This window comes from Hirundo rustica, chromosome 6 (assembly GCF_015227805.2).
Source record: "Hirundo rustica isolate bHirRus1 chromosome 6, bHirRus1.pri.v3, whole genome shotgun sequence".
Taxonomy (NCBI): Eukaryota; Metazoa; Chordata; class Aves; order Passeriformes; family Hirundinidae; genus Hirundo; species Hirundo rustica.
This window is the reverse complement of record NC_053455.1, coordinates 51979873-52000849: the sequence shown is the minus strand read 5'-3', so window position 1 is coordinate 52000849 and position 20977 is coordinate 51979873. Positions and strand designations below refer to the sequence as shown.

Sequence of the window (20977 nt, the reverse complement as noted above, 5' to 3'; positions counted from 1 at the left end):
CCAGCCCATACTGTAGGCTCTGGCTCTCCTCATTAGGGTTGTTTTTAGTTCTCCGCCGTGATAATGAGGAGGGCGGCGGTGGCACTTCTCCGAGCCCCCTCTAATAAGGCGTGAAATGCAGGTGGAACTGAGCTGCCTTCAGCTCCTGCTGCCTTCTCCCCACACATGTGGGTGTAGCTGAGGGGGGCAAGTTGGAGTGGAGGGGGGGTCTGAAAAGTCCTAGTGCTATCACCTGTGCTTTATGCTCTGGACCCGACTGTATAAAATACAGGCAAGCTGCACAGCCTTGAGGCATATATCATTAGCTAGCAGTCCCCCATTACTCTTTCAGACCAATTAACCTTTAGAGTTGCATTAGAGAAATTAGGTGGTGAACTTCCCTGCTTTCAGAGGGGACCTCTAGCTCTCTTGCAGACCAGAGCACTGTGGAGCCGTGCACCGCAGGACCAGTGCAGATAACTGTTATTTAAAAGGTCTGCCATTTATGAAAAGTTCCCAGGCTCTCTTGGAAGGGAGGCTTTATGAACAGTGCCCTTAGAGGAACCGCAGCTGATTGCCATGTGAATAGAAATATCAGTAAAATGGCTTAGAAAAATTTAGAGGTGTACTTAGTGGACACTTGTGTTATAAAGCCAGCTGAATCATTTTACAGAAAGACTCCAACTGAGCAGATACTGGGTGATTAAAGCTTGTTTGTCCGGCGGTGAATAGTGGTAAAGTTTGGATTACTCACTACAATAACAGCCTCTTTAGACACAGACATAAATTTCAGTATGTCCAGAGGTGGTGTCTATAATTTTTTAATGTGCATTGGAGCTCTGAGCACTCAGAGCAGGTTTAGTTTTGTATTTACCAGCAGCAAGTCTATTAAGTTGTAAAGGGCAAAGAAAGGAGCGTAGGTAGCCAGAAATAGAAAGGATTCATCTACTGTTTCTAAGAAAAGAGAGCACTGGATGCCTGTCTGTTGCCTGTCTGGCAACAGGAGAGGAGAGAGCAACTTGATGGTTCTTTCAGAATTTGGCAATAATCAATGTTCCCTTGTGATCACATATTTAAATGTGTAAGCATCCGGGTGTTAATTTTTCTTATTCTTCAATGCTACTTCTTATTTTCTTATCCTCGCCCACAGAACACATGTGAAATTTGTCAAAGGTGACCCCTTTGTTTCTCGACAGCCCCAGTTAGACACCACATGCCCCTTATCAAACTGAACTGGGTATCTTGGCATTTTTAGGCAGGTACTGGGGGGAAATGGACATAGAGAAATGAAGCAGGATTCCAGTCTTGCAGTGGGGAAATTACCAAAATGGAAGAGCAGTTCTCCAGGTGGTTTCTGCCTGCAGAGCCCAGCCTGCCTCAGGTCTGCTGGAAGGGGGAGGCAGGAGGAGGAAAGCAGGGTTTGGTGTTTATTGTGTCCTCTCTGTGCAAGCCTCTGACCATGAAAAGGGTTAAGCTGCTGAGATGGTTCTCTCCTGTTGCTTGGAAATGACATGGTAAGTGATCGAGGAACCCTTGCTGATCAAGTTTGGCAATTTTTGAAATTTTGTTTCACGCCTTGCCTGCTGTGTCAACTCACCAGCTAATTGCAGCTGCAACTTTCTGTAGTGGCTTGTGTGCTCCGTGCAGACCGGTTGGTTGGGATATTGGAGGGAAACCTCACAGCCCAAAATGTAATTTCAAAACACTGAACCTGACCAGCAGAGGCTGACCTTGCTCGTTATTATCTGAGCGGGAATAGCAGCTTTGAACATCATATGATCTCTGAAATGGTACCTTTTTTCATTAGAAAGCCCCCTGCTGAACACTGACCAAATACATGGCTTTTTTCCTTGCTTAAGGTACTGCTTAAAAATATATCTATACCTGTTCCTTTGCTAGTTACTAGAAGCAAATCAAAGTGCTACTTTCCCCTTACTTGCAGAAGCCTCTCATAAGACAGCGGTGCTCTTGCAATAGCAAGGAGCTCAGATGGATGCAGAGAGTGAGGGCTGCCAGGGCCACAAATGGAACAAGAACTGCCCCTGCAGTCAGCCCTCTGCCATCCAGGCCTGCTTGCCACAGGAGACCCTCCTAGGCTGCCCTGAATTATCAAACCAGCCTCTCCTAATGGTCCAGCTAGGGTTTCATCCCTGCACAACTGCCCTTGTGCTCGATGCTGCTGCTGCTGCATTGGCACCTTCTCTCTGGGTGAGGGCAGCTGAACCTCTGAAAAGGGCACTGCTTTCAAAAGTGAGGCTGTGGGAAGTCCCATCTGGCTGAGGATCTTGTATTTCTGAACCACAGAGCTGATCTCAGACCCCACCCAGGCAGCAGCTCCCTTGAGTTTAAGGTGTGCTGGTTATGTGGAGTCTGTCTTTCCAGCTGCAGGATCCTTGTGTTGCCTACACAAACCTTGCAAAAGAATTGTATGATGACCCCCCTCCTTGTGAGAAATCCTCCTCTGCCTCTAAGGGTACGCATTTAGAGAGCCTGTTTGGGGGCTGAATGATGACTTACTGGTGTCTGGGGATCCTATCTAAAAACATAATTCTCACATCTAGGTCCTAGTTTTTATAGGTGCAAACTATTTTCTTTCATCACTGGTACTGATCTTACACAACTTGCAAATGCAAATTCACGTGCTCGCCCTTCTCTGCCTCGCAACAAGGCAGACTCTTCTCACAATGTGCAGTTTTCCTGGAGCGGAGCCGGGAAGAGCATGGAAATTACTCGAAAATTGAAGCTTCTTTTTGCTATTGAAATGTATTTTGGATTTTAAAAAACCCAAACAAACAAAGGTGTGGCCAGAACCACAGGGCCACTTCCTTTGTTCTCCTAAGAAACTCTCACCATGCACATGAGACTTCTGTAGTCTGACCTCTGGCACCTGCAGCATAATCCACTTCTGATGCTTCCCTGTCTTGCCCCTCTTTCCAGACATGTGTGTTTCTCTGTGGCTTTGTATGTAGAATTTGTCTCAGGAGCATTACAGGTTGTATATTTGGCAGTCTAATACTGATACAGGTCTTCACTTAATTATTGCAGATTTGTCACTGATGTCAAAAGTTTGCTTGTAGAGACTTGGCAAGCGGGTTTTGAGTGTTGAGTGCTGCAGCAGAGGGCAGGAGGGTTCTTTAAGCCTTTAGGGTTTTTGAATGTTACTTGGACTGTCTCTGTGCTGCTGAGACCACTTTGATTACAGACGGATCAATACCTCGCTGTTTGTGTGGAGGTGTCCTAAGTGCTATTGTCATCTGCTCGAGGCTCTGACAAAGCAATTATTACTGTGGGAGTGGTGGGTTTACATGTGCTGACCATTAGCCACTCTCAGGTCACCCTGGCTTTTAAGGAAAGCAGCAAATGTCACTTAACTGCAATGGCACTGGCTCAGTCCTCTTTGGTTAAGGGACTGTTAATAATTCTATTATCAAGCTGCTGTTTTCTGGGACATCCAGCGCTTCCTATGGAAAGGGTGGATTAACTTTGTGTAAGAGTAAATAACCAGTGACACCTGCTGCTCTGCCAGAGTGTCCCTTCTCATCATCTCTGCATTGGTTAAGCCCACAGTGTGCTTGTTACAGGCTCAGCATTGTCATTTTTAGTGACTGACACCAGGAAAAATAAAAATCATAACAAATTGAATCAAGACTCTAGAGGAAATGGAATTCTGGCATCTTGGCGAGTTAATTTCTTCTTTCATCATTTCCTGTCCTGTCCCTCACCCACAGTACAATCCTTGTTTATTTTTCCACCTTGCTTATTGATTTCATAAAGTCCTTTCCTGCCTGGCTCTTAAACTGAAAAGGATGACAGTATCACAGTGCTCACCATGGCAGGCACTGGCTGCTTGGAGAAAAGGATATACCCAGCTGTCTCATGCCTGTCCCAGCAGGGGTTTCCAGGAAGGATGAAATTCCTGGCTTTTTGCTACCTTCTCCAGTGATACAAGAGGAGGAGAAAAACTCTGCTTTGCTTAAGGAATGTGGCTTCGCTAGTGGCAGAGGGGCAATGGTGGGGTTATTCTCAGCAGTCCTCAAGGGCTTTTGAATCAAATTTATTTTGGAGCAGCCCCTGGCCTGCTCTGGCTCTCGGTCAGGCCTCTGTCCCCCACAGGATTCACAAGAGAGGAAGAACGGTGGTGTACCACATCTTTTTATAGCCACTCTTCTCACTTCCCCATCAAACTCGATTCAGCCAAGATGCTGGACCAGGGGGGTACATAGAGTGATTGCCTTTCTGCTCTTTTTAATTGCCTGTGGCAGGTAATTAACAACACAAGAAGGGTATGGGTAATGAGGGGGAAAAAAATAAATGTTGAAATTTCAGCCAGTTTATTCTGCTGCAAGATGTTGGTTGGAAAGAGGCTGGTGCATTGAGTCAGTCCTACCCTTAGGAAAAAGGGCTGCGTTCCTGCAAGTGTTGCACTCCCTCTTAGCCTGCGATAGTGAATGAAGTCAGGATTCCTTTGACTGTCAGCTCCATGCAACGTGAGATCCTCGTACTGGCAGCAGCAGCAGCATTTGCTCCCAGATGTGCCCCCAGTGCGAGCTGTTTGGACATGCTCTAAAGGAAGTGCTGTGTTTGCCTTGCAGGTGTGCCGATGCTATCCGTACAACCCAAAGGGAAGCAGAAGGGCTGCGCCGGCTGCAACCGAAAGATCAAGGACCGCTACCTGCTGAAGGCTCTGGATAAGTATTGGCATGAAGACTGTCTAAAGTGTGCCTGCTGTGACTGTCGTCTTGGAGAGGTTGGATCAACTCTTTACACAAAAGCAAATCTCATTCTCTGCCGCAGAGATTACCTGAGGTAAATAGATGGACGTACTGTGGGCTCTTCCCAAAGCCTCTCAGCGTGCTGCCGGCTGTCTGGCTTCCTAAAAATGTGAAAACATGTGCTTGTGCGTGGCCAGCCCTGCCCAGAAGAGACTGGAGTTTCTTCCGCTGTCTAAGCAGGGCTTTTTATTTGCCCTTATTTGCATATTTTATAGTCTGGGAGGTGAAATCCTGGGTTTAGGTGAAGATGCAAGGCAGAGGTCATTACTTTTTATGATTATTATGTACCAACAAGAACAAACTCTGCTTGCTGAGTAAGTTAGGAAAAACTCCTAATTCTCCTTACATATCTCTGATGCTATATTTCTGCGTATTGACTGAGACCTGACCAAACCTTTACTTTTTCTTTTTCAGTCACAGCTTTTAGACAGACTTCTAGTCTTGAGTAAGGTTCCTCCCAAGGGGCTCTTGTCTCTAACTGAACAGAACAAAACTCAAAAATTACAGATCAACTTCAAAAAATGTTTCTGTCTGAGAAAATCAGCAGAGACCATCACTAGCTCAGAGTTAGAACCACTCTGTCAGTATGTGTCTGCAATACATAACAACACATGGGATTTTTTGCCTGGTGTGTACGGGGGTTTTGTGCACAATACTTTATGCAAACGTAAATGAATATTAATAAGACAGCAGGCCTAATGCAAACATTATTATGAGGGTCACACTGCAAAACACTCTGAGTTTTGCTTTGTTTTTCCTTTGGAAGAATGTACTTAATCTCTAGCTAATGTGTATTTTTTTTTTTTTATTTTTCCTCAAGCACTGATAGCATTTCCCGGGCAAGCTCAACCAGCAAAACATCTGACGCAAAACAAGCCCAACACACTGTTGTAAGATAGGGAGGTAAAATGCCTTCTAACCTTGCAGTGTTCAGGGGCTGCCTAGATGAGTCAGTGCTCAGATGCTACGTGTGTTTCAATGTAAAACATATTTCTGAAAATCTTCAGTAAATATTTTCTTAGTAAACTTGAACGAAGAAGTTTCTCCTTCTAAAGATGAGAGGTTAAGCGCTGAGCCAGACAGAAGGATTGATTCTATCAGCCTGCCATGTGGGAGCTGTCACCTTGCCCTTCAGCCCAGCAGCTGAAGATGCACAAGAGCATCCTGCCCACAGGAGGGTTTTAGAGCTGAAACTCTTCGGGGCACACGTGAAATATCCCAGCTGATATTCTGCCATGCAAGCAGCACTCGCAGCTGCACATCTGGTTAGGTGGGGTGTGTCCCCAAAATCTAAGTGAGGAAGGAGGAGCTTGGGTAAGGTGAACGTATATGAGGTGGAAAAGACAAGATAAGCAGCCTTTGGAGAAATGGAAAGGGTGTGAAGAGGAAAGAGTTAACTATTTTCACTATAATGAAATAATTTTTGTACCTTTCTTAAATCTGAGTATTTACAAATGTCACAAGTCACTTGCTCTGGAAGCATCCTTAACCCTGTCTGTGTTAAGCTAAAAAAAAAAAAAAAAAAAAAAGGTCCAGAAAGTTCAAATTTAAAACAGAGATTTCCACCCCCAAATTAGCATTTTTCTTCTTCAGCTCAGCTATACTCCTTCTATGTTGTGGACATAATTCGGATGTGTCAGTGAACAATATTTCAGTTCTTGATCTTCCCTTTTTGAGGAAACCTTTTATCACAGTATCACAATTGGGTTATGCTAGATACTATCACAAGGAGCCCAAAAATCTCCCAGGAAAGCTACTTCCAGGAATAGTTTTCTTCCCAGGAAGAACAGCTGCATTATTTTCTGAAGTATTTGTTTGTACTTTATCTTGTTTATGAATTATCTTTTCTTTATCTTGTTTGCACCCAGCTTGCCAAGTGATACAGGTCTCTCCATCTGTCATCCTCCACTTCATTATTTATCACTTGACTTTGTCATTTCTGGTCTTGAAAAAGTGTTGTGCTTGTGATTTATTTTTTTTTAAATTTGACCCTGAAGATATATATTCAGCTTTATTCTCTATGTTGCAGACCCCTAATAGAAATACTGAGCTGGACAGTGTTTCCAATTTACATTTGCTTTTTGAGACCTGTGAGCTATCTCCATGTTTTGTCCATTTAATAAGCACTGTATTGATTTTGGTTTATTCCAGTTTCATAACAAAAATAATGTGTGGCATCAAATCAGACATGTTAAAGTGCCAAAGGACAGCAGTATTGATGCTGTTAGGTTTAGAAAGACCTTTTTATCACTGGAGTTGTAGAGCATTTTTTCTTCCCTTGGTGTATCCCAAGAGTGCTGCTTCGAGGTGGAAAAGCTTAATCTGTGATTTTCCCACTGGTCCCTAGATGATGTGAATTTTCTGGGGCACACCAGAAGCCTGTGCTGAAGAAGGAAAAGAAGCCAGGCACTGCAGACTCCAGGAAGTGGTTCCATGTTCCAGCTTTGTGAAGAGAGGGCAATTCATGACATGAACCATGGAAGGCAACAGTTGGGACTTGTGTTTGACCACGGCCATGCAGCTTCTGTCACAGCACCAGTTAAACATGGTCTCTGGAACAAACTTCTTGCCTCAGAGGTGTCTTGTAACACCTTTGTCTCCCTTTTTGAGGCTGGAATAGTTCCTGGCCTGACAAGGGGGAAATCTGTTGTTATTTGTGCCACATGGTTAAACTGTGAAGACTTATGTGGCCTTTACATTAAATATTTTCACTTTATCTGAATTTAGGGTGTCAGAGCTTTCACTGGTTTTTTTGGGAAGAACGGCAGAATTGTCATATCTTGGGAAATTTGAAGAAGACTCAGCTAGGAGGGAATAACATTAATTCTCTAACAGCGTTGTTAATTATTCTTCTGCTGTTTAGGCAGCTTTACATCTATCACGGCTTGCATTCTTACAAATAAGTAAATTTAGTTTATACGAGGGCTTTTTGAGGAGTTCTGTTGAACTCCTGGGGTCTGTTCCCCTGATGCTAAGGAGCACTTTCAGGCTCCCAGGACAGGAATCAGGGCATTGCTACGCAGTCCCATATTTATAGAAATATAAAGCCTTTTTTTTTTTAAACTTTAAAACATCTTGTGTTGGCTTCTACACATAATATTTCTTTCTCTCTCAATTTTAACTATTGGTTCTATTAATAGAAGGAGCTAAAGTTGCCATCACAATCTTCTCTACTGTCTGTTCCCTCCTGGTAATTTGAATTTTTCTTTTTACAGAATTAACCATTCCCATCATTATATAATTTATTCACATTAGTAGTTTTCAAGTCTCTATCCACATTTGTTCTTTCTTGTTAAGTGGCTCACAGTGTTTGGTCTACTAGTCAAATTTTAGCAGAATTCATTCCTAAAAATAACTTTTCATATTTCACACTGTAGTTTCACCATAAAGGGAGCACTTTACCTGGAGAACAGGCAGAGGGCTTCTGGAATATTCCGTTGTCAATTTGCAGCTCTGGGACGCTCCTGTGCCACCGCCCCCGAGGGCAGATGTTGATGAGCCACGAAGAACAGGGGTTGGGGCTAGGGATGGACTTGTGGCAGAGGGTCAGGACAGGAGCAGTGCCAGCTCCTTCCCTGCTGTGGCGGCATTCCTTTGGAGCTGGCTTTGTCCCAGGCACTGGGAGCACGGTGGGCTGCCAGCCGCGTGCGCTTATCCTCCATCGGTTTTCAGCAGAAATCTTTCCAACGTGTTCCAGGAGCTGCAAGCAGACCATAGCCCGATCATTTGTTTCAAAAGATAAACTGTCGGCATTGCTTGTGAAGGAACATTTGTTAACCTTCACTTTTCATGAAACACTTTCTTGCTCATTTTTTAATCATGAAAGATGAAATTGGATCTGGAGTTGTTATCCTTGCGGTATCACTTCAGTCTCCAGCTGTGTCTCGATGTATCTTTCAATACATTTCATCTCAGCAAATAGATTTACCATTTGTTTCATAATCGCAGTTCCAGCATTCCTACCTCTAATTATTTTTGATAAGCAAATGCTATTGAAGGAACCGCTTCTGGGACAGAGCAGCTTAGCAGGCAGGCTCAGATGGCTCCTCGCAGCCCCCACGCAGTGAAGTGTGTTTGTTCCGAGGCGTAATTAAACATTCACCAAGCTCCGCTTCACAGGGACGGGCTGGGTGTTGCATCAGGATTTCCCGTGAGGAACTGACAACTTAAATTTCACTGTGAAGTGCTGATGAAGAACGTGATTTTTCCTTTTTACTCAGCATGGTGCCCTCACATGAGCAAAGGCGAGTCGGGCTTGCTTTGAGAGGAGCAAGACTGTTGCTTCTGCGTGTTTGATGTGCTGGTGTTGGGAAAGTTTTTCATCATGTAAACTGATTGGGGCCTTAATTAGACTCCAAAGAAAGCTCAAAATCTGCATTTAAAAATGAAGGTGAATCAGTAAAAGAGAAGGGCTTTCCAGGAAACCCTGATGCTGTTCCCAGTGGGTTTCATGGCAGTTCTTTTAACCCACTTTCCCACGTGTTTGGATCAGGGCTGCAAAGTCAACATGGCATCACTCTGCACCTTGTGTTGGTGCCTCCAGGGAGCAGAAGAGCCCACTGCATCTCACCTGAGGGACAGGGACCTCCTGGCAGGACTGCCATCCCCTGTCTCCCCTCAGCACTCTCTGTAGCACAGAGGCTTGAACTCTACCCTCCTACTTTGAATGACTCAGATGCCAAGTCCTGGGGTTTTTGCTCTACTCCAAACATCCAGGGTGTTAATTTTGTCAGTGAATCACTTATAGGAGCCCTTTCAGTGAAGTGTTCAGTATCTGGCACACATGCAGGCTTTAATTTTCTTGTGGGATAAGAGCACAAACATGGGTGCCCTGTTCTGTTGCAGAATTCCCTCGTGCAGACAAATTCCCTCTTTCTCGTGGCCTTCCCCAAGTCAGTGACAACAGCCCTGAGCCAGACCACTAAACCATGGCTGGCTATGTGAGAACAAGCCTTTGGGAACTGAGATGTGTGTGCCCCAACAGGCAGAATTCAAGTTAATCTCCCCAAGATATCACTAGCGTTCAAAATGTGGCTTTAACCTTTTTTTTTCCCTCTGGAGAAGCACGGGTTGCATATATGCACCAAGAGCATGCCCTGCCAGTTTTCGAGGGACATGTTTAGTGTGGGAAGGAGAGGTATAAAGGTAGTGTGGCTGAACAAATGGTGTCTGCTCAGAGCCTGAAAATGTCACTAAGCTGAAGTGCTGCTTTTGCCTTGAAATGGGGTGCAACTTGCATGCGGCATAGGACACCCTTGCTTCTGCACTTGGTGTCTGTATAGATTAAAGAGGATTGATTAGGCTCAAAATGCAATGTCTTTTGGCAACATGGCTGTGCTTTGTGGTGTTAAAGTATAGATTTAGGTTTTTTTCCCATGCAGTAGCTGGTCCACGACTTTCTTACAGCCTGTACCCGTACTTGGTTTCTTTGTTTGCTTTTTGCCCCCCCTCCCCTTTTTTTTTTTTCTCTTCATCCCTACAACTTCTCACTGAGGAGGAAAGCTAATGGGGAGTAATTCTACCTGGCTGTGGCAGACTAGCATGCCTCGAGCACTTTGATCTGTGCAGTTTTCTGACTGCTGTATTTAAACTCTCCTACGAGGATGTTGATACACGTGTATTCAGCAGTGCCAGAGCAAGGCTGGGTTTAAAGTCAGCAGTTTTTAGTTATACCATGGGACAGGCTGGGGCAGAGGAGGACTTGGACTTCTCCTACCTGGTCATGGTCCTGACCCCTCTGTAAATACCCACTGTAAATTGGAGGGAGGGGCCAAAAGGGTGAAAATAAATGAACATTCATATGTGTCCTTCAAGTGAAAACAGACCTCCTTGAGCAAACTTGAAGTTCAGGCCCAGTAATCTCTGAACCAGTGCAGTCACTTGGCCAGGGGCTGTTTTGTACTGGTTCAACTCCCCCTGCTATGCTGTCCTTGAATGCCAAACCCTTTGGCATGCAAGATGTAAATTCTTTGGGATTGAACTTGAAGGCTTCATGAGAGGACAGCTTGACCAACTTCATTAGTATCAAAATGCATTTCCTTTCCTTCAGCTGACATGACTTCCCACTGCAGCACTGACAGCGGTGTCCTGGATAGGCGGGTGCACCAGCTCATATGTATTTACCATGCTGAATTTCTTATCACTGAGGCTTTCTCTAATATTACACAAAGACTGATTACAGCAAAGTTGTCTGAAGTTGCTTTTAAGCTTATTCTTTTTATCTTTTTAAGTGATGTTCAGGCTTCCCCTGCATTTATTGGTATATTCAATACTCTACTCAAATCGCACTTGTAGCTCAGTATATTTCTAATATCCACAGATGGGAAAGATACTGATTGCAGTATTTAAGAGCCACCCTCACTGAAAAACCAGTTGTTGGTTTGTTACAAAAGGGTGGGGCAAAACCATTTCTTTTCATGAGGATGGATTTCAGGTACATAAAGCAAGTCTTGTTCTACAGCAGGCCCTGACGAAACTAAGAAATAAATAGCAGCAGCCAAATAGGGAAGGTGTGTGGGAAAATCTATTTCACCTTCTGGCTGGGGAGGATATGAGCATGGAGTTCCATAGTTCTTCTAAAACTTGTATATCCAGATAATCTGGATATATAAATATATAGAAAAATATGCAGTTGTACATAATTTCTACGAATGTAGATATTTATCTGTATGTTAATGTTGAGTCCTCCTTCAGTCCATAATTCTTATCTTTCAGTGTTGACAAAACCTTTGCAGGGGGGAGAGTTATCAGTCTCCACTCGGCTGTTTGAATTTTGAACTTGTTTTGTTCTTGTGTTTGAAAAAATCCAATTGACACTGCCAGCCTTTCCTTTCTGTACTATTCATTATTTTTATGTGCCTGATCTGCTTCCTCTTTTTTTGTCTCCTATGAAGTCAACAGCTCCAAAATTTTTGCTCTTTCTGCAAAGAGAAGATTTTCTCCTTTTTTGATTGCAAGCTGCTACCTAGTCAGACACCAGGCTAGAGGGGGTGAGAAGAAATGGGGACTCTCTCCTTGTAGGCAATGACTAAACCAGATTGTTGTTCCTAGTGGAGACATAAACAGGCAAACAGGTTCTCAGTTTACCCCCCCTGAACATCTTGGTTGAATGAAGAATCTGTTAAAAGGTGCTAAACTTAACGTTTTCATATGAGAAGTTTATTACTGTTTTCCCTACAGTAAGAATCCTTTACCATTCTTCCCCCCACCGCCCCCCCAAAAAATGAACAACCCTGCAGGGTGCTGTGACATTACTATGGTTTGAATTAATATGAGGTGTACTCACGGAGTTGTTGAGGTCTGGATCACTATGCACAAGACTGCTCTTTAGCCCAGACAAGACTACATAAACCCCATCCTTTGACAGTTGCCTACTGCTTCCAGGAGTGCTTCCTTCTTTTCCCATTAATTCATTTGCATTCAGGGCTGTTCCTCTATGCCAATTAGCTTTAATTTTTACTATACACACTGACATCAGTGGCCAATGAGAACAGGGCATAGCGGGATTTTTAGTGTGCCCATAAACTACAGAAAATTGTCCTTGGACGAACTCCTGCTTTTAGACTGGCTGACAACAATAGACATGGTTAAGTTCAGGCTAAGAGCCATTAAACATAATTACTACCACAGGCTAAAAGTTTAATTGTGCTAAATTTTAAATCTGCATAGTCTATGCTTATTTACAAGTTGGCTGGCTCTTCCTGTTACATAAAGGGGAATCAATCTGTACTTAAAAAATTGTTGTCTTTTAAGTTCAAAGGGAAGGGAATAAATAGGGTTTTAGAAGAAGCCAAACACTCCCAAACTGAAAACTTTCTGTGTTTCCAGCTCCTTTTATGCCAATGGCTCCGAGCTGGTAAGCAGAGGCTAAACATCTTCTGGTAGATTTTTCTAACGCGCTTCAACTTGGTGTGTGAGAATGCGCGAGAGAGTGTTGCATCTGTTACGAAGGTGTCTGGGGGACAGAATGCAGATCAGTTTGTTCATGTGGGATTATTTTAAATTTAACCACAGATCAGGCATGGGGTGGAAGGTTTTTACTCCTGCTCCTTATTGTCTCTCTCTCCTTCCAATAGCATTAAGCTTCCCACTTCAGGAAGTTTCAGCTCAAGTAGCTTCTGGATCAGGAGATATCAAAGGTAGCAGGTTTTCTACAAGCAAACCAAAAAAAAGGCAAAAATCTCTTAATTTTGTATTTTCTTCCAACAGATTAAAAAGAAGTCATGTTCCCTGAGCTACAAGTTATGGTGTATTTTTAGAAGCATGTTGAATACGTGGGGCTCTAAATCACTCCCCAAAAAGCAGATTAAACTTGGGAGGTTCTAGAATAAGTGTGAAATGTTCATTTATTGGGAAAGGGAAAGTATGGAGGACTGTGAAACTTGAATGAAGAGACAAAGATTAGCACGCTGACTTGCTGGAAGCCACATTATGTAGACATTAGAAGGCAACATGATTTCAGCTGGACAGAACATAAGCCTCAGTTCTTATGCAAACAGTCAAAGCTGTTTAACAATTGGTTTACCCCCCAAACCCCTGAAAGGAGACAGGTGAATACGATGCCAAATACATTTTTCATGTTTCTTAAGCTAACTGTTTAAATAGTTAAGTGAACATCTGTCCAAATTTCCCCATCATTTCCATTTAGAAAAGTCTCCTATTTGAAGGCTGAAGAAAAGCACCTGCTTAACAATGCAAATGGTGCTGTCTGGGGCCCCTTTATTTTGTTTAATCTAGATTGAGCTCCACACAACTGCGATGCTAATGAATAATGGATATTTTTTACTTGTGCATGTAGCAGTGCTGGGCACAGAGCAAATCTAGGATTAACCTCCCAGTTTCCCTGCCTAATGCATTTGACTCATTTTTTTGAGTTTGCTGTGACTTGGGTACTCTAAAATCGGATGCCTGGTTTTATGGGAAATGGGAAAATCCTGGCAAAAGCTGTCAGGCTTTGCTCTGCCCGAGTGGAAAGGAGGCTGAGGAAGGGAAGGATGTCTGGAGTAACGGCTTGATTTGTGAGTGGGTGCTGAATGGGAGCCAGGGCGTTCCAGGGTGGAGACCTGGATGCTTTTCAGTGCTGCATTTTTCCAGTCTAGTCCGCTGGCGTTAGGCAGCCAAGACCCGTGCCCAGCTGCCTCCCCTGCTTTGCCTGTCTGTGGGGGCAGGAGGAAGAGGGGTCAGCATGCAGGGAGAAAGGGACTGCCTTTGCTGGAGCAAATTATACAGCTGGGATTTCACTCTGCCTTTCAGCCTTCAGATGATGGAATCATGGGGGAAGAAATTTTGATACTCCCTTTGCAGATTTTCTGTGCTGCATGAGTGTTTTTGTTTTGGTTTGTGTAGTTTAGCTCTCAGGGAAAACATAGTGCTGTTTCTTCATAGGAAGGCCTGGGATTTTCCAGTCAGGCCTAATGAAAGACCACTGATACCACTTCTAAAGAAAAATAAGGGTGGGCTTTCTTACAACTGGAGAGGGAGCTGACTTTGGGAGCACTGTAGGAGGGTGGGAGAGTTGTGTGGAGGTTTCTATAACACTGCTGGGTGTTTCAATTCACAATTACTGGCCAGTAATAATTAGTATTGATTAGCCTGGCAAATTGCAGGTTTAGAAATTGGTTATAGATTTTCCTGATGCTTCTCGTCTGCGTGTTGTGGAATCAGGCAGAACCAATGGCTCGAAACAAACCGTGAGCCCAGGTCTGTCCGCGGGCAGCGGCGAATTGCGTGCGCAGAGCTAATGGCCAGCAGGCATCTTACGTCTTGAGGCTCATCACCCCCAAAATACCATTTTTATCATCTCCTAGGCAAAGCGGCTAACCACATGTGACCATGGGGTGAACCTTGGTTCTGTCAGCCCGTGGCTCAGTGCCCCCGGCCGGGCGGTGCGGCTGCGATGCCACGGTGGCACCGTGCCCCTGGCACACGCAGGGTCTGCAGGGACACCTCGGGCAAGGGGGCCGCGGGAAGGATGCCGCAGTCTTGCTTGAGTCCCCCGGCAGGAGCTGCGACAGCAGCAGGCATCTGGGGAGACAGATAGTGAAAGCCAAGATGAAAATGGCAAAGCTTCCAGTGCTGAAGGGCTGTCCTGGAGGGGCGGGGAGCTGGAGTGGAACGGCTGAGCACGCTGTTGAGGCCGCCGTGGAAGGGCTTAGCTGGCTCCCGGGAGCGCCGGGGAGGCAGGAGGAGGGGGCACAGCCAGGGAGCGGGGCTTGCTCTCTGAGATGCCTGGCGAAATGCTGTGCGCTCATTGCAAGAGAAGTCGTGCTTTCTCTTTTTAAGCAGCAGGTAAGTGAGGTTCTTCCTGAGCTCTGTTACAGCGCTGCCTGCCAGGATTGGCAAAGTTTGCAGGACTTCTGTGTCCCGCTGCCCACCTGTCTCTCCGTCAGGCTGCGGCCAAGCGCAGCAAGCGCATGTGGAGCGGGAGGGGCAGCTCCCAGCACCTACCCCACTGCTGTAGAGAGGCAGATAGTTTTTGACTGAAATTTCGTGAGCCCCAAAATAGTGCTCTAAGTGTTTAATGCTTTTCTCCATTAGACAGCAAATTAGCCCTAGGCTCACAAGCCAAATGAAGTTTCGTCTTGACGATCGGAGCCTGCTCACCAGGCAGTTTTATCCCAAGTTCCCGCGCTCTGGTTGGTCAGTGAAATGGAGACTGCAACTTCTATTTATTGGTGCAATACAGTATTTGATACTGCTAATTACACTTAATTAGTCCTTCCACCATTTAATTAAAATGGCTTCTAATGATTGTGCTTCTTTGGCAGGCTCTTTGGTACCACCGGGAATTGTGCTGCCTGCAGTAAACTGATTCCTGCCTTTGAGATGGTGATGAGGGCCAGAGATAATGTTTACCATTTGGACTGCTTTGCCTGTCAGCTCTGCAACCAGCGGTGAGGACACAGTTATTGTACACACAAACTAATTTATACCTTTGCCCGTGAAGCAGGGGAAATGTTGGATGCACGCTGCCCGTTTGGGGCTCAGCCTGGTGGCAGGGCTGGGGCTGTGCTCCCAGGCTGACCTGGGGGATGCGTGTAAGTACCTGTAACCCTTTTACTGCAAATCCCCTTGGAGCTGGTGGGAGTTGGAGGGGCAAGGGGGAGGACACAGACACAGACTGTACAGCTGCTGCTGAATAAAAAAACCAGCTTCAGCGTCCTTTCAGGAGCTACTCTCTTTGCAGAAGGCAGATGATGGAGAATGGACCTCCTCTGGCAAACTGACATTATCTCGCTTAAATCCCGTTTCTGACACGCTCAAAACTGGGGGTGAAAAAGAAGAAGGATAAAAAGAAGGGACAGGAAGGAGAAAAATACTGTGGCTAAGTCCTTGCCAACACTAGGAACAAATCCCTTTAGTTGTTGTGTAATTAATAGGATATCTTGGTGGTATAATTTTGAGTGGGGCTTATATATTTCTGCTGGGTGAAGATGGACATCGGGGAGTATAATAAAGGGCCATGCACAGTGTTTTCACTTGAACTATCTGTAGCCAGTTGAGTTTGGGAGAGCCGTGAGAAATCTTCCTAGCACCAAGTTTGCTGGTCATCATAGGCACAATGGAAACCCACAGAACCAGATGTGATACTGTGTCACATTCTGATGCATCCGCCTGTCCATCCTTGTCTAAGATAGCTGGCAGCTCTTACTGCCTGCTTAGTCAGGCTATAGTGACTGCCCAGGGTCCAAGGGCTGCGCTGGTGTTCCCGTTCTGGATCTGTGATTGTTTCCCGAAGATGAATCTAGGATGCAATGCCTCATCCCATGGGAAAATGTGAGAGAGGTGACAAAACTTGTGGGAAAATGGAGAACCTAATTCCATAGAAGTCAAGCTAAAATCCTGACTTAAACATTCCTTGCCCACTCTAGAAAAGAGTCACAGTGGGATCTCTCATGAAGCAGCCGTACATGTGTGTGAATGCAAACCCCTGCCGGCTTCCTCCTGAACTTGGGAGATCCTGTCCAGTTCTGCTCTCGACCCCTCCGACAGTGGCTCGGCCCTAGGGATTAATTTGGTGTCAGCCGGTTGGCCGGAGCGCGGGGGAGCCCAATGCGGTGGCTCTACTCGCTGCCTTACTAGAGGCGGGGGCGGTGTTTATCCGAGGTACACGAGTGCCGCGGATGCTGTCGCCCGCTCGGGCGCGGTGGCAGTGCCGGGGCGGCAGTGACATCTAGTGGCTCCAGGCCTTGGGATCTCCGCCGGAGCTACGCGGGATCTTCCAGGTCCCCAGCCTTGTTTTGTGACTCTTGAACACAGAGCTGGCCCCACCTCGGACCCCGAGATGCTCCTTCCACACTGCTACAATCACCAGTCGGTTCTGGGATTTGTCTCCACACTCGGGAGTGTTGCGGGTGCTGCCAGGCTCAGCCCCGGGATCAGCTCTTTTCAGCTTCCTGATGATTCCCGGGCAGGAGAGGGTTGCTCCCAAACTCCACGCCGAACCTGGGGCTGGAGCATTATAAATGTTCCTTCAGGCAGCCCTGGGCTGCACAGTCAGGAGCACTGGTTGGCCTTGGAGTCTGCAGGCTGAGTATCTCTCATCAAACCCCTACTTCACCCTTCTTCTCTCCCTGAAAATCCTAGTGCTGCCTAGTTTTCATTTTCAGCAATTTCTTTTAAAATTCACCCTTTATTTCAAAGGCTCCAAAGCACCTCTCTCCCTCTTCAATTGCCAGTGTGATCCCAGTCTGTCCTTCAGACAACCTCCAGGACTGTCCCTGCCCAGCAGGAGAGTGCAGGTAATCCCCCCGTTCTGGCAGAGTTCTGCTGTGATGCACAAGGAATTTGCTCAGTTTGCAAAGAGGCTGAGTTGTTCTGAAAGATGGGCTGTGTGTAGATTCTTATTTTGGCTGAGGTTAGAGGGCTACCGATTTTTATAACTTATTCTGTAGAGATTTGGGCTTCAAAGGCCAGAATGGAAGTAATCCTGTAACAGACAGCACTGGATGCTGAACTTAGAACAGTGAGATTAAGTAACCCTAAAGTCAAAATTGCAGAGGTGGATGCCAGTTCTGGTTCTGAATTGGAAACCTCACCTGAAAGCCTGTCTTGTTTTTCAGCTCTGAAAAGATTTGATGATGAAGACCTTTCCTTAGTTCTCTTCCAGCTTGCTTGCCTTTTTATAGCTGGACTCTGTATAGAGTGCTAAATCGATCACAGCAAAATCTCTAATATTTTTACCAGGTGTGCAGTGTTTTCATTACCTTCATTTCCTAAAACACCCGGTTTGCATCAAGTCCTGCATTACTATGCAGCCTACTGTGCTAAATTCATCACGGTCATTGTGGTGCTGAATAAAAGCTGGTCACTGCTGTAACTGGCTGAGAGGTCAGTGTTACAAGGGTTGCAGGAAATCCAGCTGCTTCTCTTGCCATTATATGAAGTGTGGGTTTGCTCGGAAAAAAAAAAATCACTCATAAGAAATGGCAGAATAGGTTCAGCAGCTATTTCTCACTGCTGCTGGCTGGAAATGGATCACCCAGATGGGCTCTGCAACATCCCTGCTCCGAGCATGGGAGCTGGCCGTGTGAAACTGGGCCTGAGGTCACCTTGTTAAAATCTCTGTTTCCAGTTGTGATGCATCAGCTGAAGAGATCCCAGTTTACTGGTGGGTTTGCAGAACTGGCAGGTGGAAACAGTTGCCTTTCCAGTGAATCAAACCCTTCTCCCAAAACTTCACGTCACATTAGGTAGGGTACCCTTGTAGAGCATCTCAGTTCCCTTCTACATGTCCCCACACCTTCCAACTCCCAAATTCTCCATCTCCTCCTTTGGCTCCTCTACACCCAAAACCTGGTTTAGCAAAAGACAGCTGCTGATGAAGCTGGTGGTGAGAGAAATTTTTGCATTTCTCTTCCTGGAGATTTATATGGCACTTAAGGTGGGATAAAGAGTGAAAAGCAAGCAGCTGTGTCTGTTATTTATTGTGACTAATCCTGCTCCTGGGGAAGGTGGTGTTACAGAGAGTGTGTGCAGTACAGTTTTTACCATAAAAGCTGCTAATTGAAATTAGGAATAATCTTTATCTTTTTAATATACAGAAACAGTTGAATTTCAAAACTACTAGAGCATGTGCCAGAGAGGGAAGAAGATGGAAAACCTTCAGTGAAATCCTATAAAGCGTGAACCAATGCCCAGTTCTCTCTGTACCAACTTGGCAAATTATTCAGCTTATTTGCAGGTGTCCAGTTGGAGAAAACTTGTGCCTGTGTTGGGCATACAAAGGAGCTCTAAAATTATCAGTCCTGTTCTTTCAGAAGAAAATACTCAGTTTTATGGAGATGCTCTGCCTGAAGCTGCCTGAGTTACGGTGATGAAAGCACTTTAGACAAGGGGTAGGCAGTGCCAAAGCTCTGCCTGGGAGCATGGGAAATGGGTATTTGAGGTCTGCTAAGTCTCCTGAGGATGAGGTCAGCTCCAGTGATCTTCTTTCAAAGCCCTGTAGATATTTGGCCTGGCCAGAGGCTGGTACCTGTCCCTTCCTCTCAGTGCAGAGCTGCCTTGAGCACAGGGCCTGACCCAGGGTGTCTCTCTGCTTTAGGGACCTGGGGCTGATTTCAGACTCAGTCCTTGGGGCAGCCTGTGCTCTGGTCTGTCATCGCCCTGCCAGTGTGATGGACAATAAACAGCCCTTGAGTTGGGTGCAGAGAACATTATTTGTTATCTTAAGAAGTAAAGATTAGCTTCTGATTTCTGAGCAAGCAAGCAGGGTGGAAAAAGCTATTGGCTGTCAATTCACACCTCTCCGATCTTATATGTGGAACTTTTTTGACCTTAATGGTCAAATAAAATTGTTAAATATCACAAGCTTCTCTGTCAACTTCAAGACAAACAGAACAATTTACATGGTATATAGAGAGCAGTGCCCTTCGCTCAATGAAGATAAAGGTTAGGAGTCCAGCCACCGAGAAATTTCTATTTATTGTTCAGCACTGTACACAAGGGGGTGAGGGAGGACTTAATAGCCAGTCCTTGCCTGGAAATTAGTGTAAATACTGCTTCACCTGAGGGAACTGTGGAAATGTGGATACCAGCAAAAACTTGAAATAGGCTCCATGTAATATTGCCTGCTTGATTTCCTGGTTGGAGAGCCAACATCTCTTGTCTGCAGGGACAAACTCCTTAACTGCTCCCAACCTCCTCCTGCAGCTGGCATTGGACCCTGCAGAGAGTGGGACCTGCTCCCTAGGCTGCTTCCTGTGGCCTGGAGCCAAGCACAGGTGCCAGGGAAAGGGACAGCAAAAAGCCCTGGGAGAAGCACTGGAAGAGCTGGAAATCAAACTCTGCTCCCCAGAGTCACCTTTGGCCCAAACTGCCTCGAATTCCCCCTGTTCTAATGTCTGTTCATACTCACACCCACTACTCCTTTTTTTTGTCTTCCAGATTCTGCGTGGGAGACAAGTTTTTCCTGAAGAACAACATGATCTTGTGTCAGATGGACTATGAGGAAGGGCAGCTGAACGGGAGCTTCGAGTCCCAGGTTCAATAACAGCCCCTGCTTCGCTGGAGCACTGTGGGATGGGCGCTTGGCCGCACGAGCAGCGAGGGCGTCTGTCAGCTTGCCTGCAATATTTTTTTAATTCTTGGTCCAGAGAGGACTATATACATTGTAGTACTTTTCCCCCCCCAACACAAAGCAGTTACAATTTTAGATGTACAGTTGTGCCTGCTTAGCTGAGCACTGCATTGCCTGTATGTTTGTGAGTTTTTGGGGTCTGGGGGAGGGCTCTGTACAGTCTGTTTTCTGTATATAAACTGGAACATTTATTTTATGAAAAATGTAATGCAATTTTATTACTGGTGTGAATTAAAAATTCTGAATGTTTCCTGGTCATCTTTGCTGTGGTTTCTTCCCCACGTGGCAAAAGCCCGTATTTTCTGTGCTTTAGCTGAGCAGACTACTGGAAACATGTACATAGATCCCTGGAAACTGCGTGGATCACAGCAGAGGCAGGTTCTCTCATAATAACAGGGGAAAGGCTGCTGCAGGGTTGTGGAGACTTCCGTCCAACCACCTGCTTCCCTGTATAATGGGAGGGAATGGGCCGGGGGCAGGTGATGGCTGGGAGCCATTGGCACTGCTGGCGGGGTCCCACCGAGGCTGCTGTGCTGTGCTGAGCTGCTGGCTGAGAGGCTCCTTGTGGATTCAGAGCGAGCACTGCCATGGGATTCCTGCTGCCTGGCTGATCCCGTGTCTCCAGTCTGGGCTGCAAGGAACGGGCTCC

The 20977-nt window shown here is 45.7% G+C and overlaps 1 protein-coding gene across 11 annotated transcripts in view; it reads left to right on the top strand.

Moving 5' to 3' along the window:
- The window catches only part of LMO1 (LIM domain only 1), a 73003-nt gene extending 52420 nt beyond the window's left edge, over positions 1 to 20583 (top strand). For all 11 annotated transcript variants that reach the window (XM_040068275.2, XM_040068268.2, XM_040068270.2 and 8 more), the window contains 3 exons: positions 4572 to 4785; positions 15518 to 15643; positions 20136 to 20583. In XM_040068275.2, coding sequence (XP_039924209.1) covers positions 4580 to 4785; positions 15518 to 15643; positions 20136 to 20241 — 438 coding nt within the window. In that variant the 5' untranslated portion in view covers positions 4572 to 4579 and the 3' untranslated portion in view covers positions 20242 to 20583. The remainder of the gene's footprint in view (positions 1 to 4571; positions 4786 to 15517; positions 15644 to 20135) is intronic.
- The last annotated feature ends 394 nt before the right edge of the window (positions 20584 to 20977 follow it).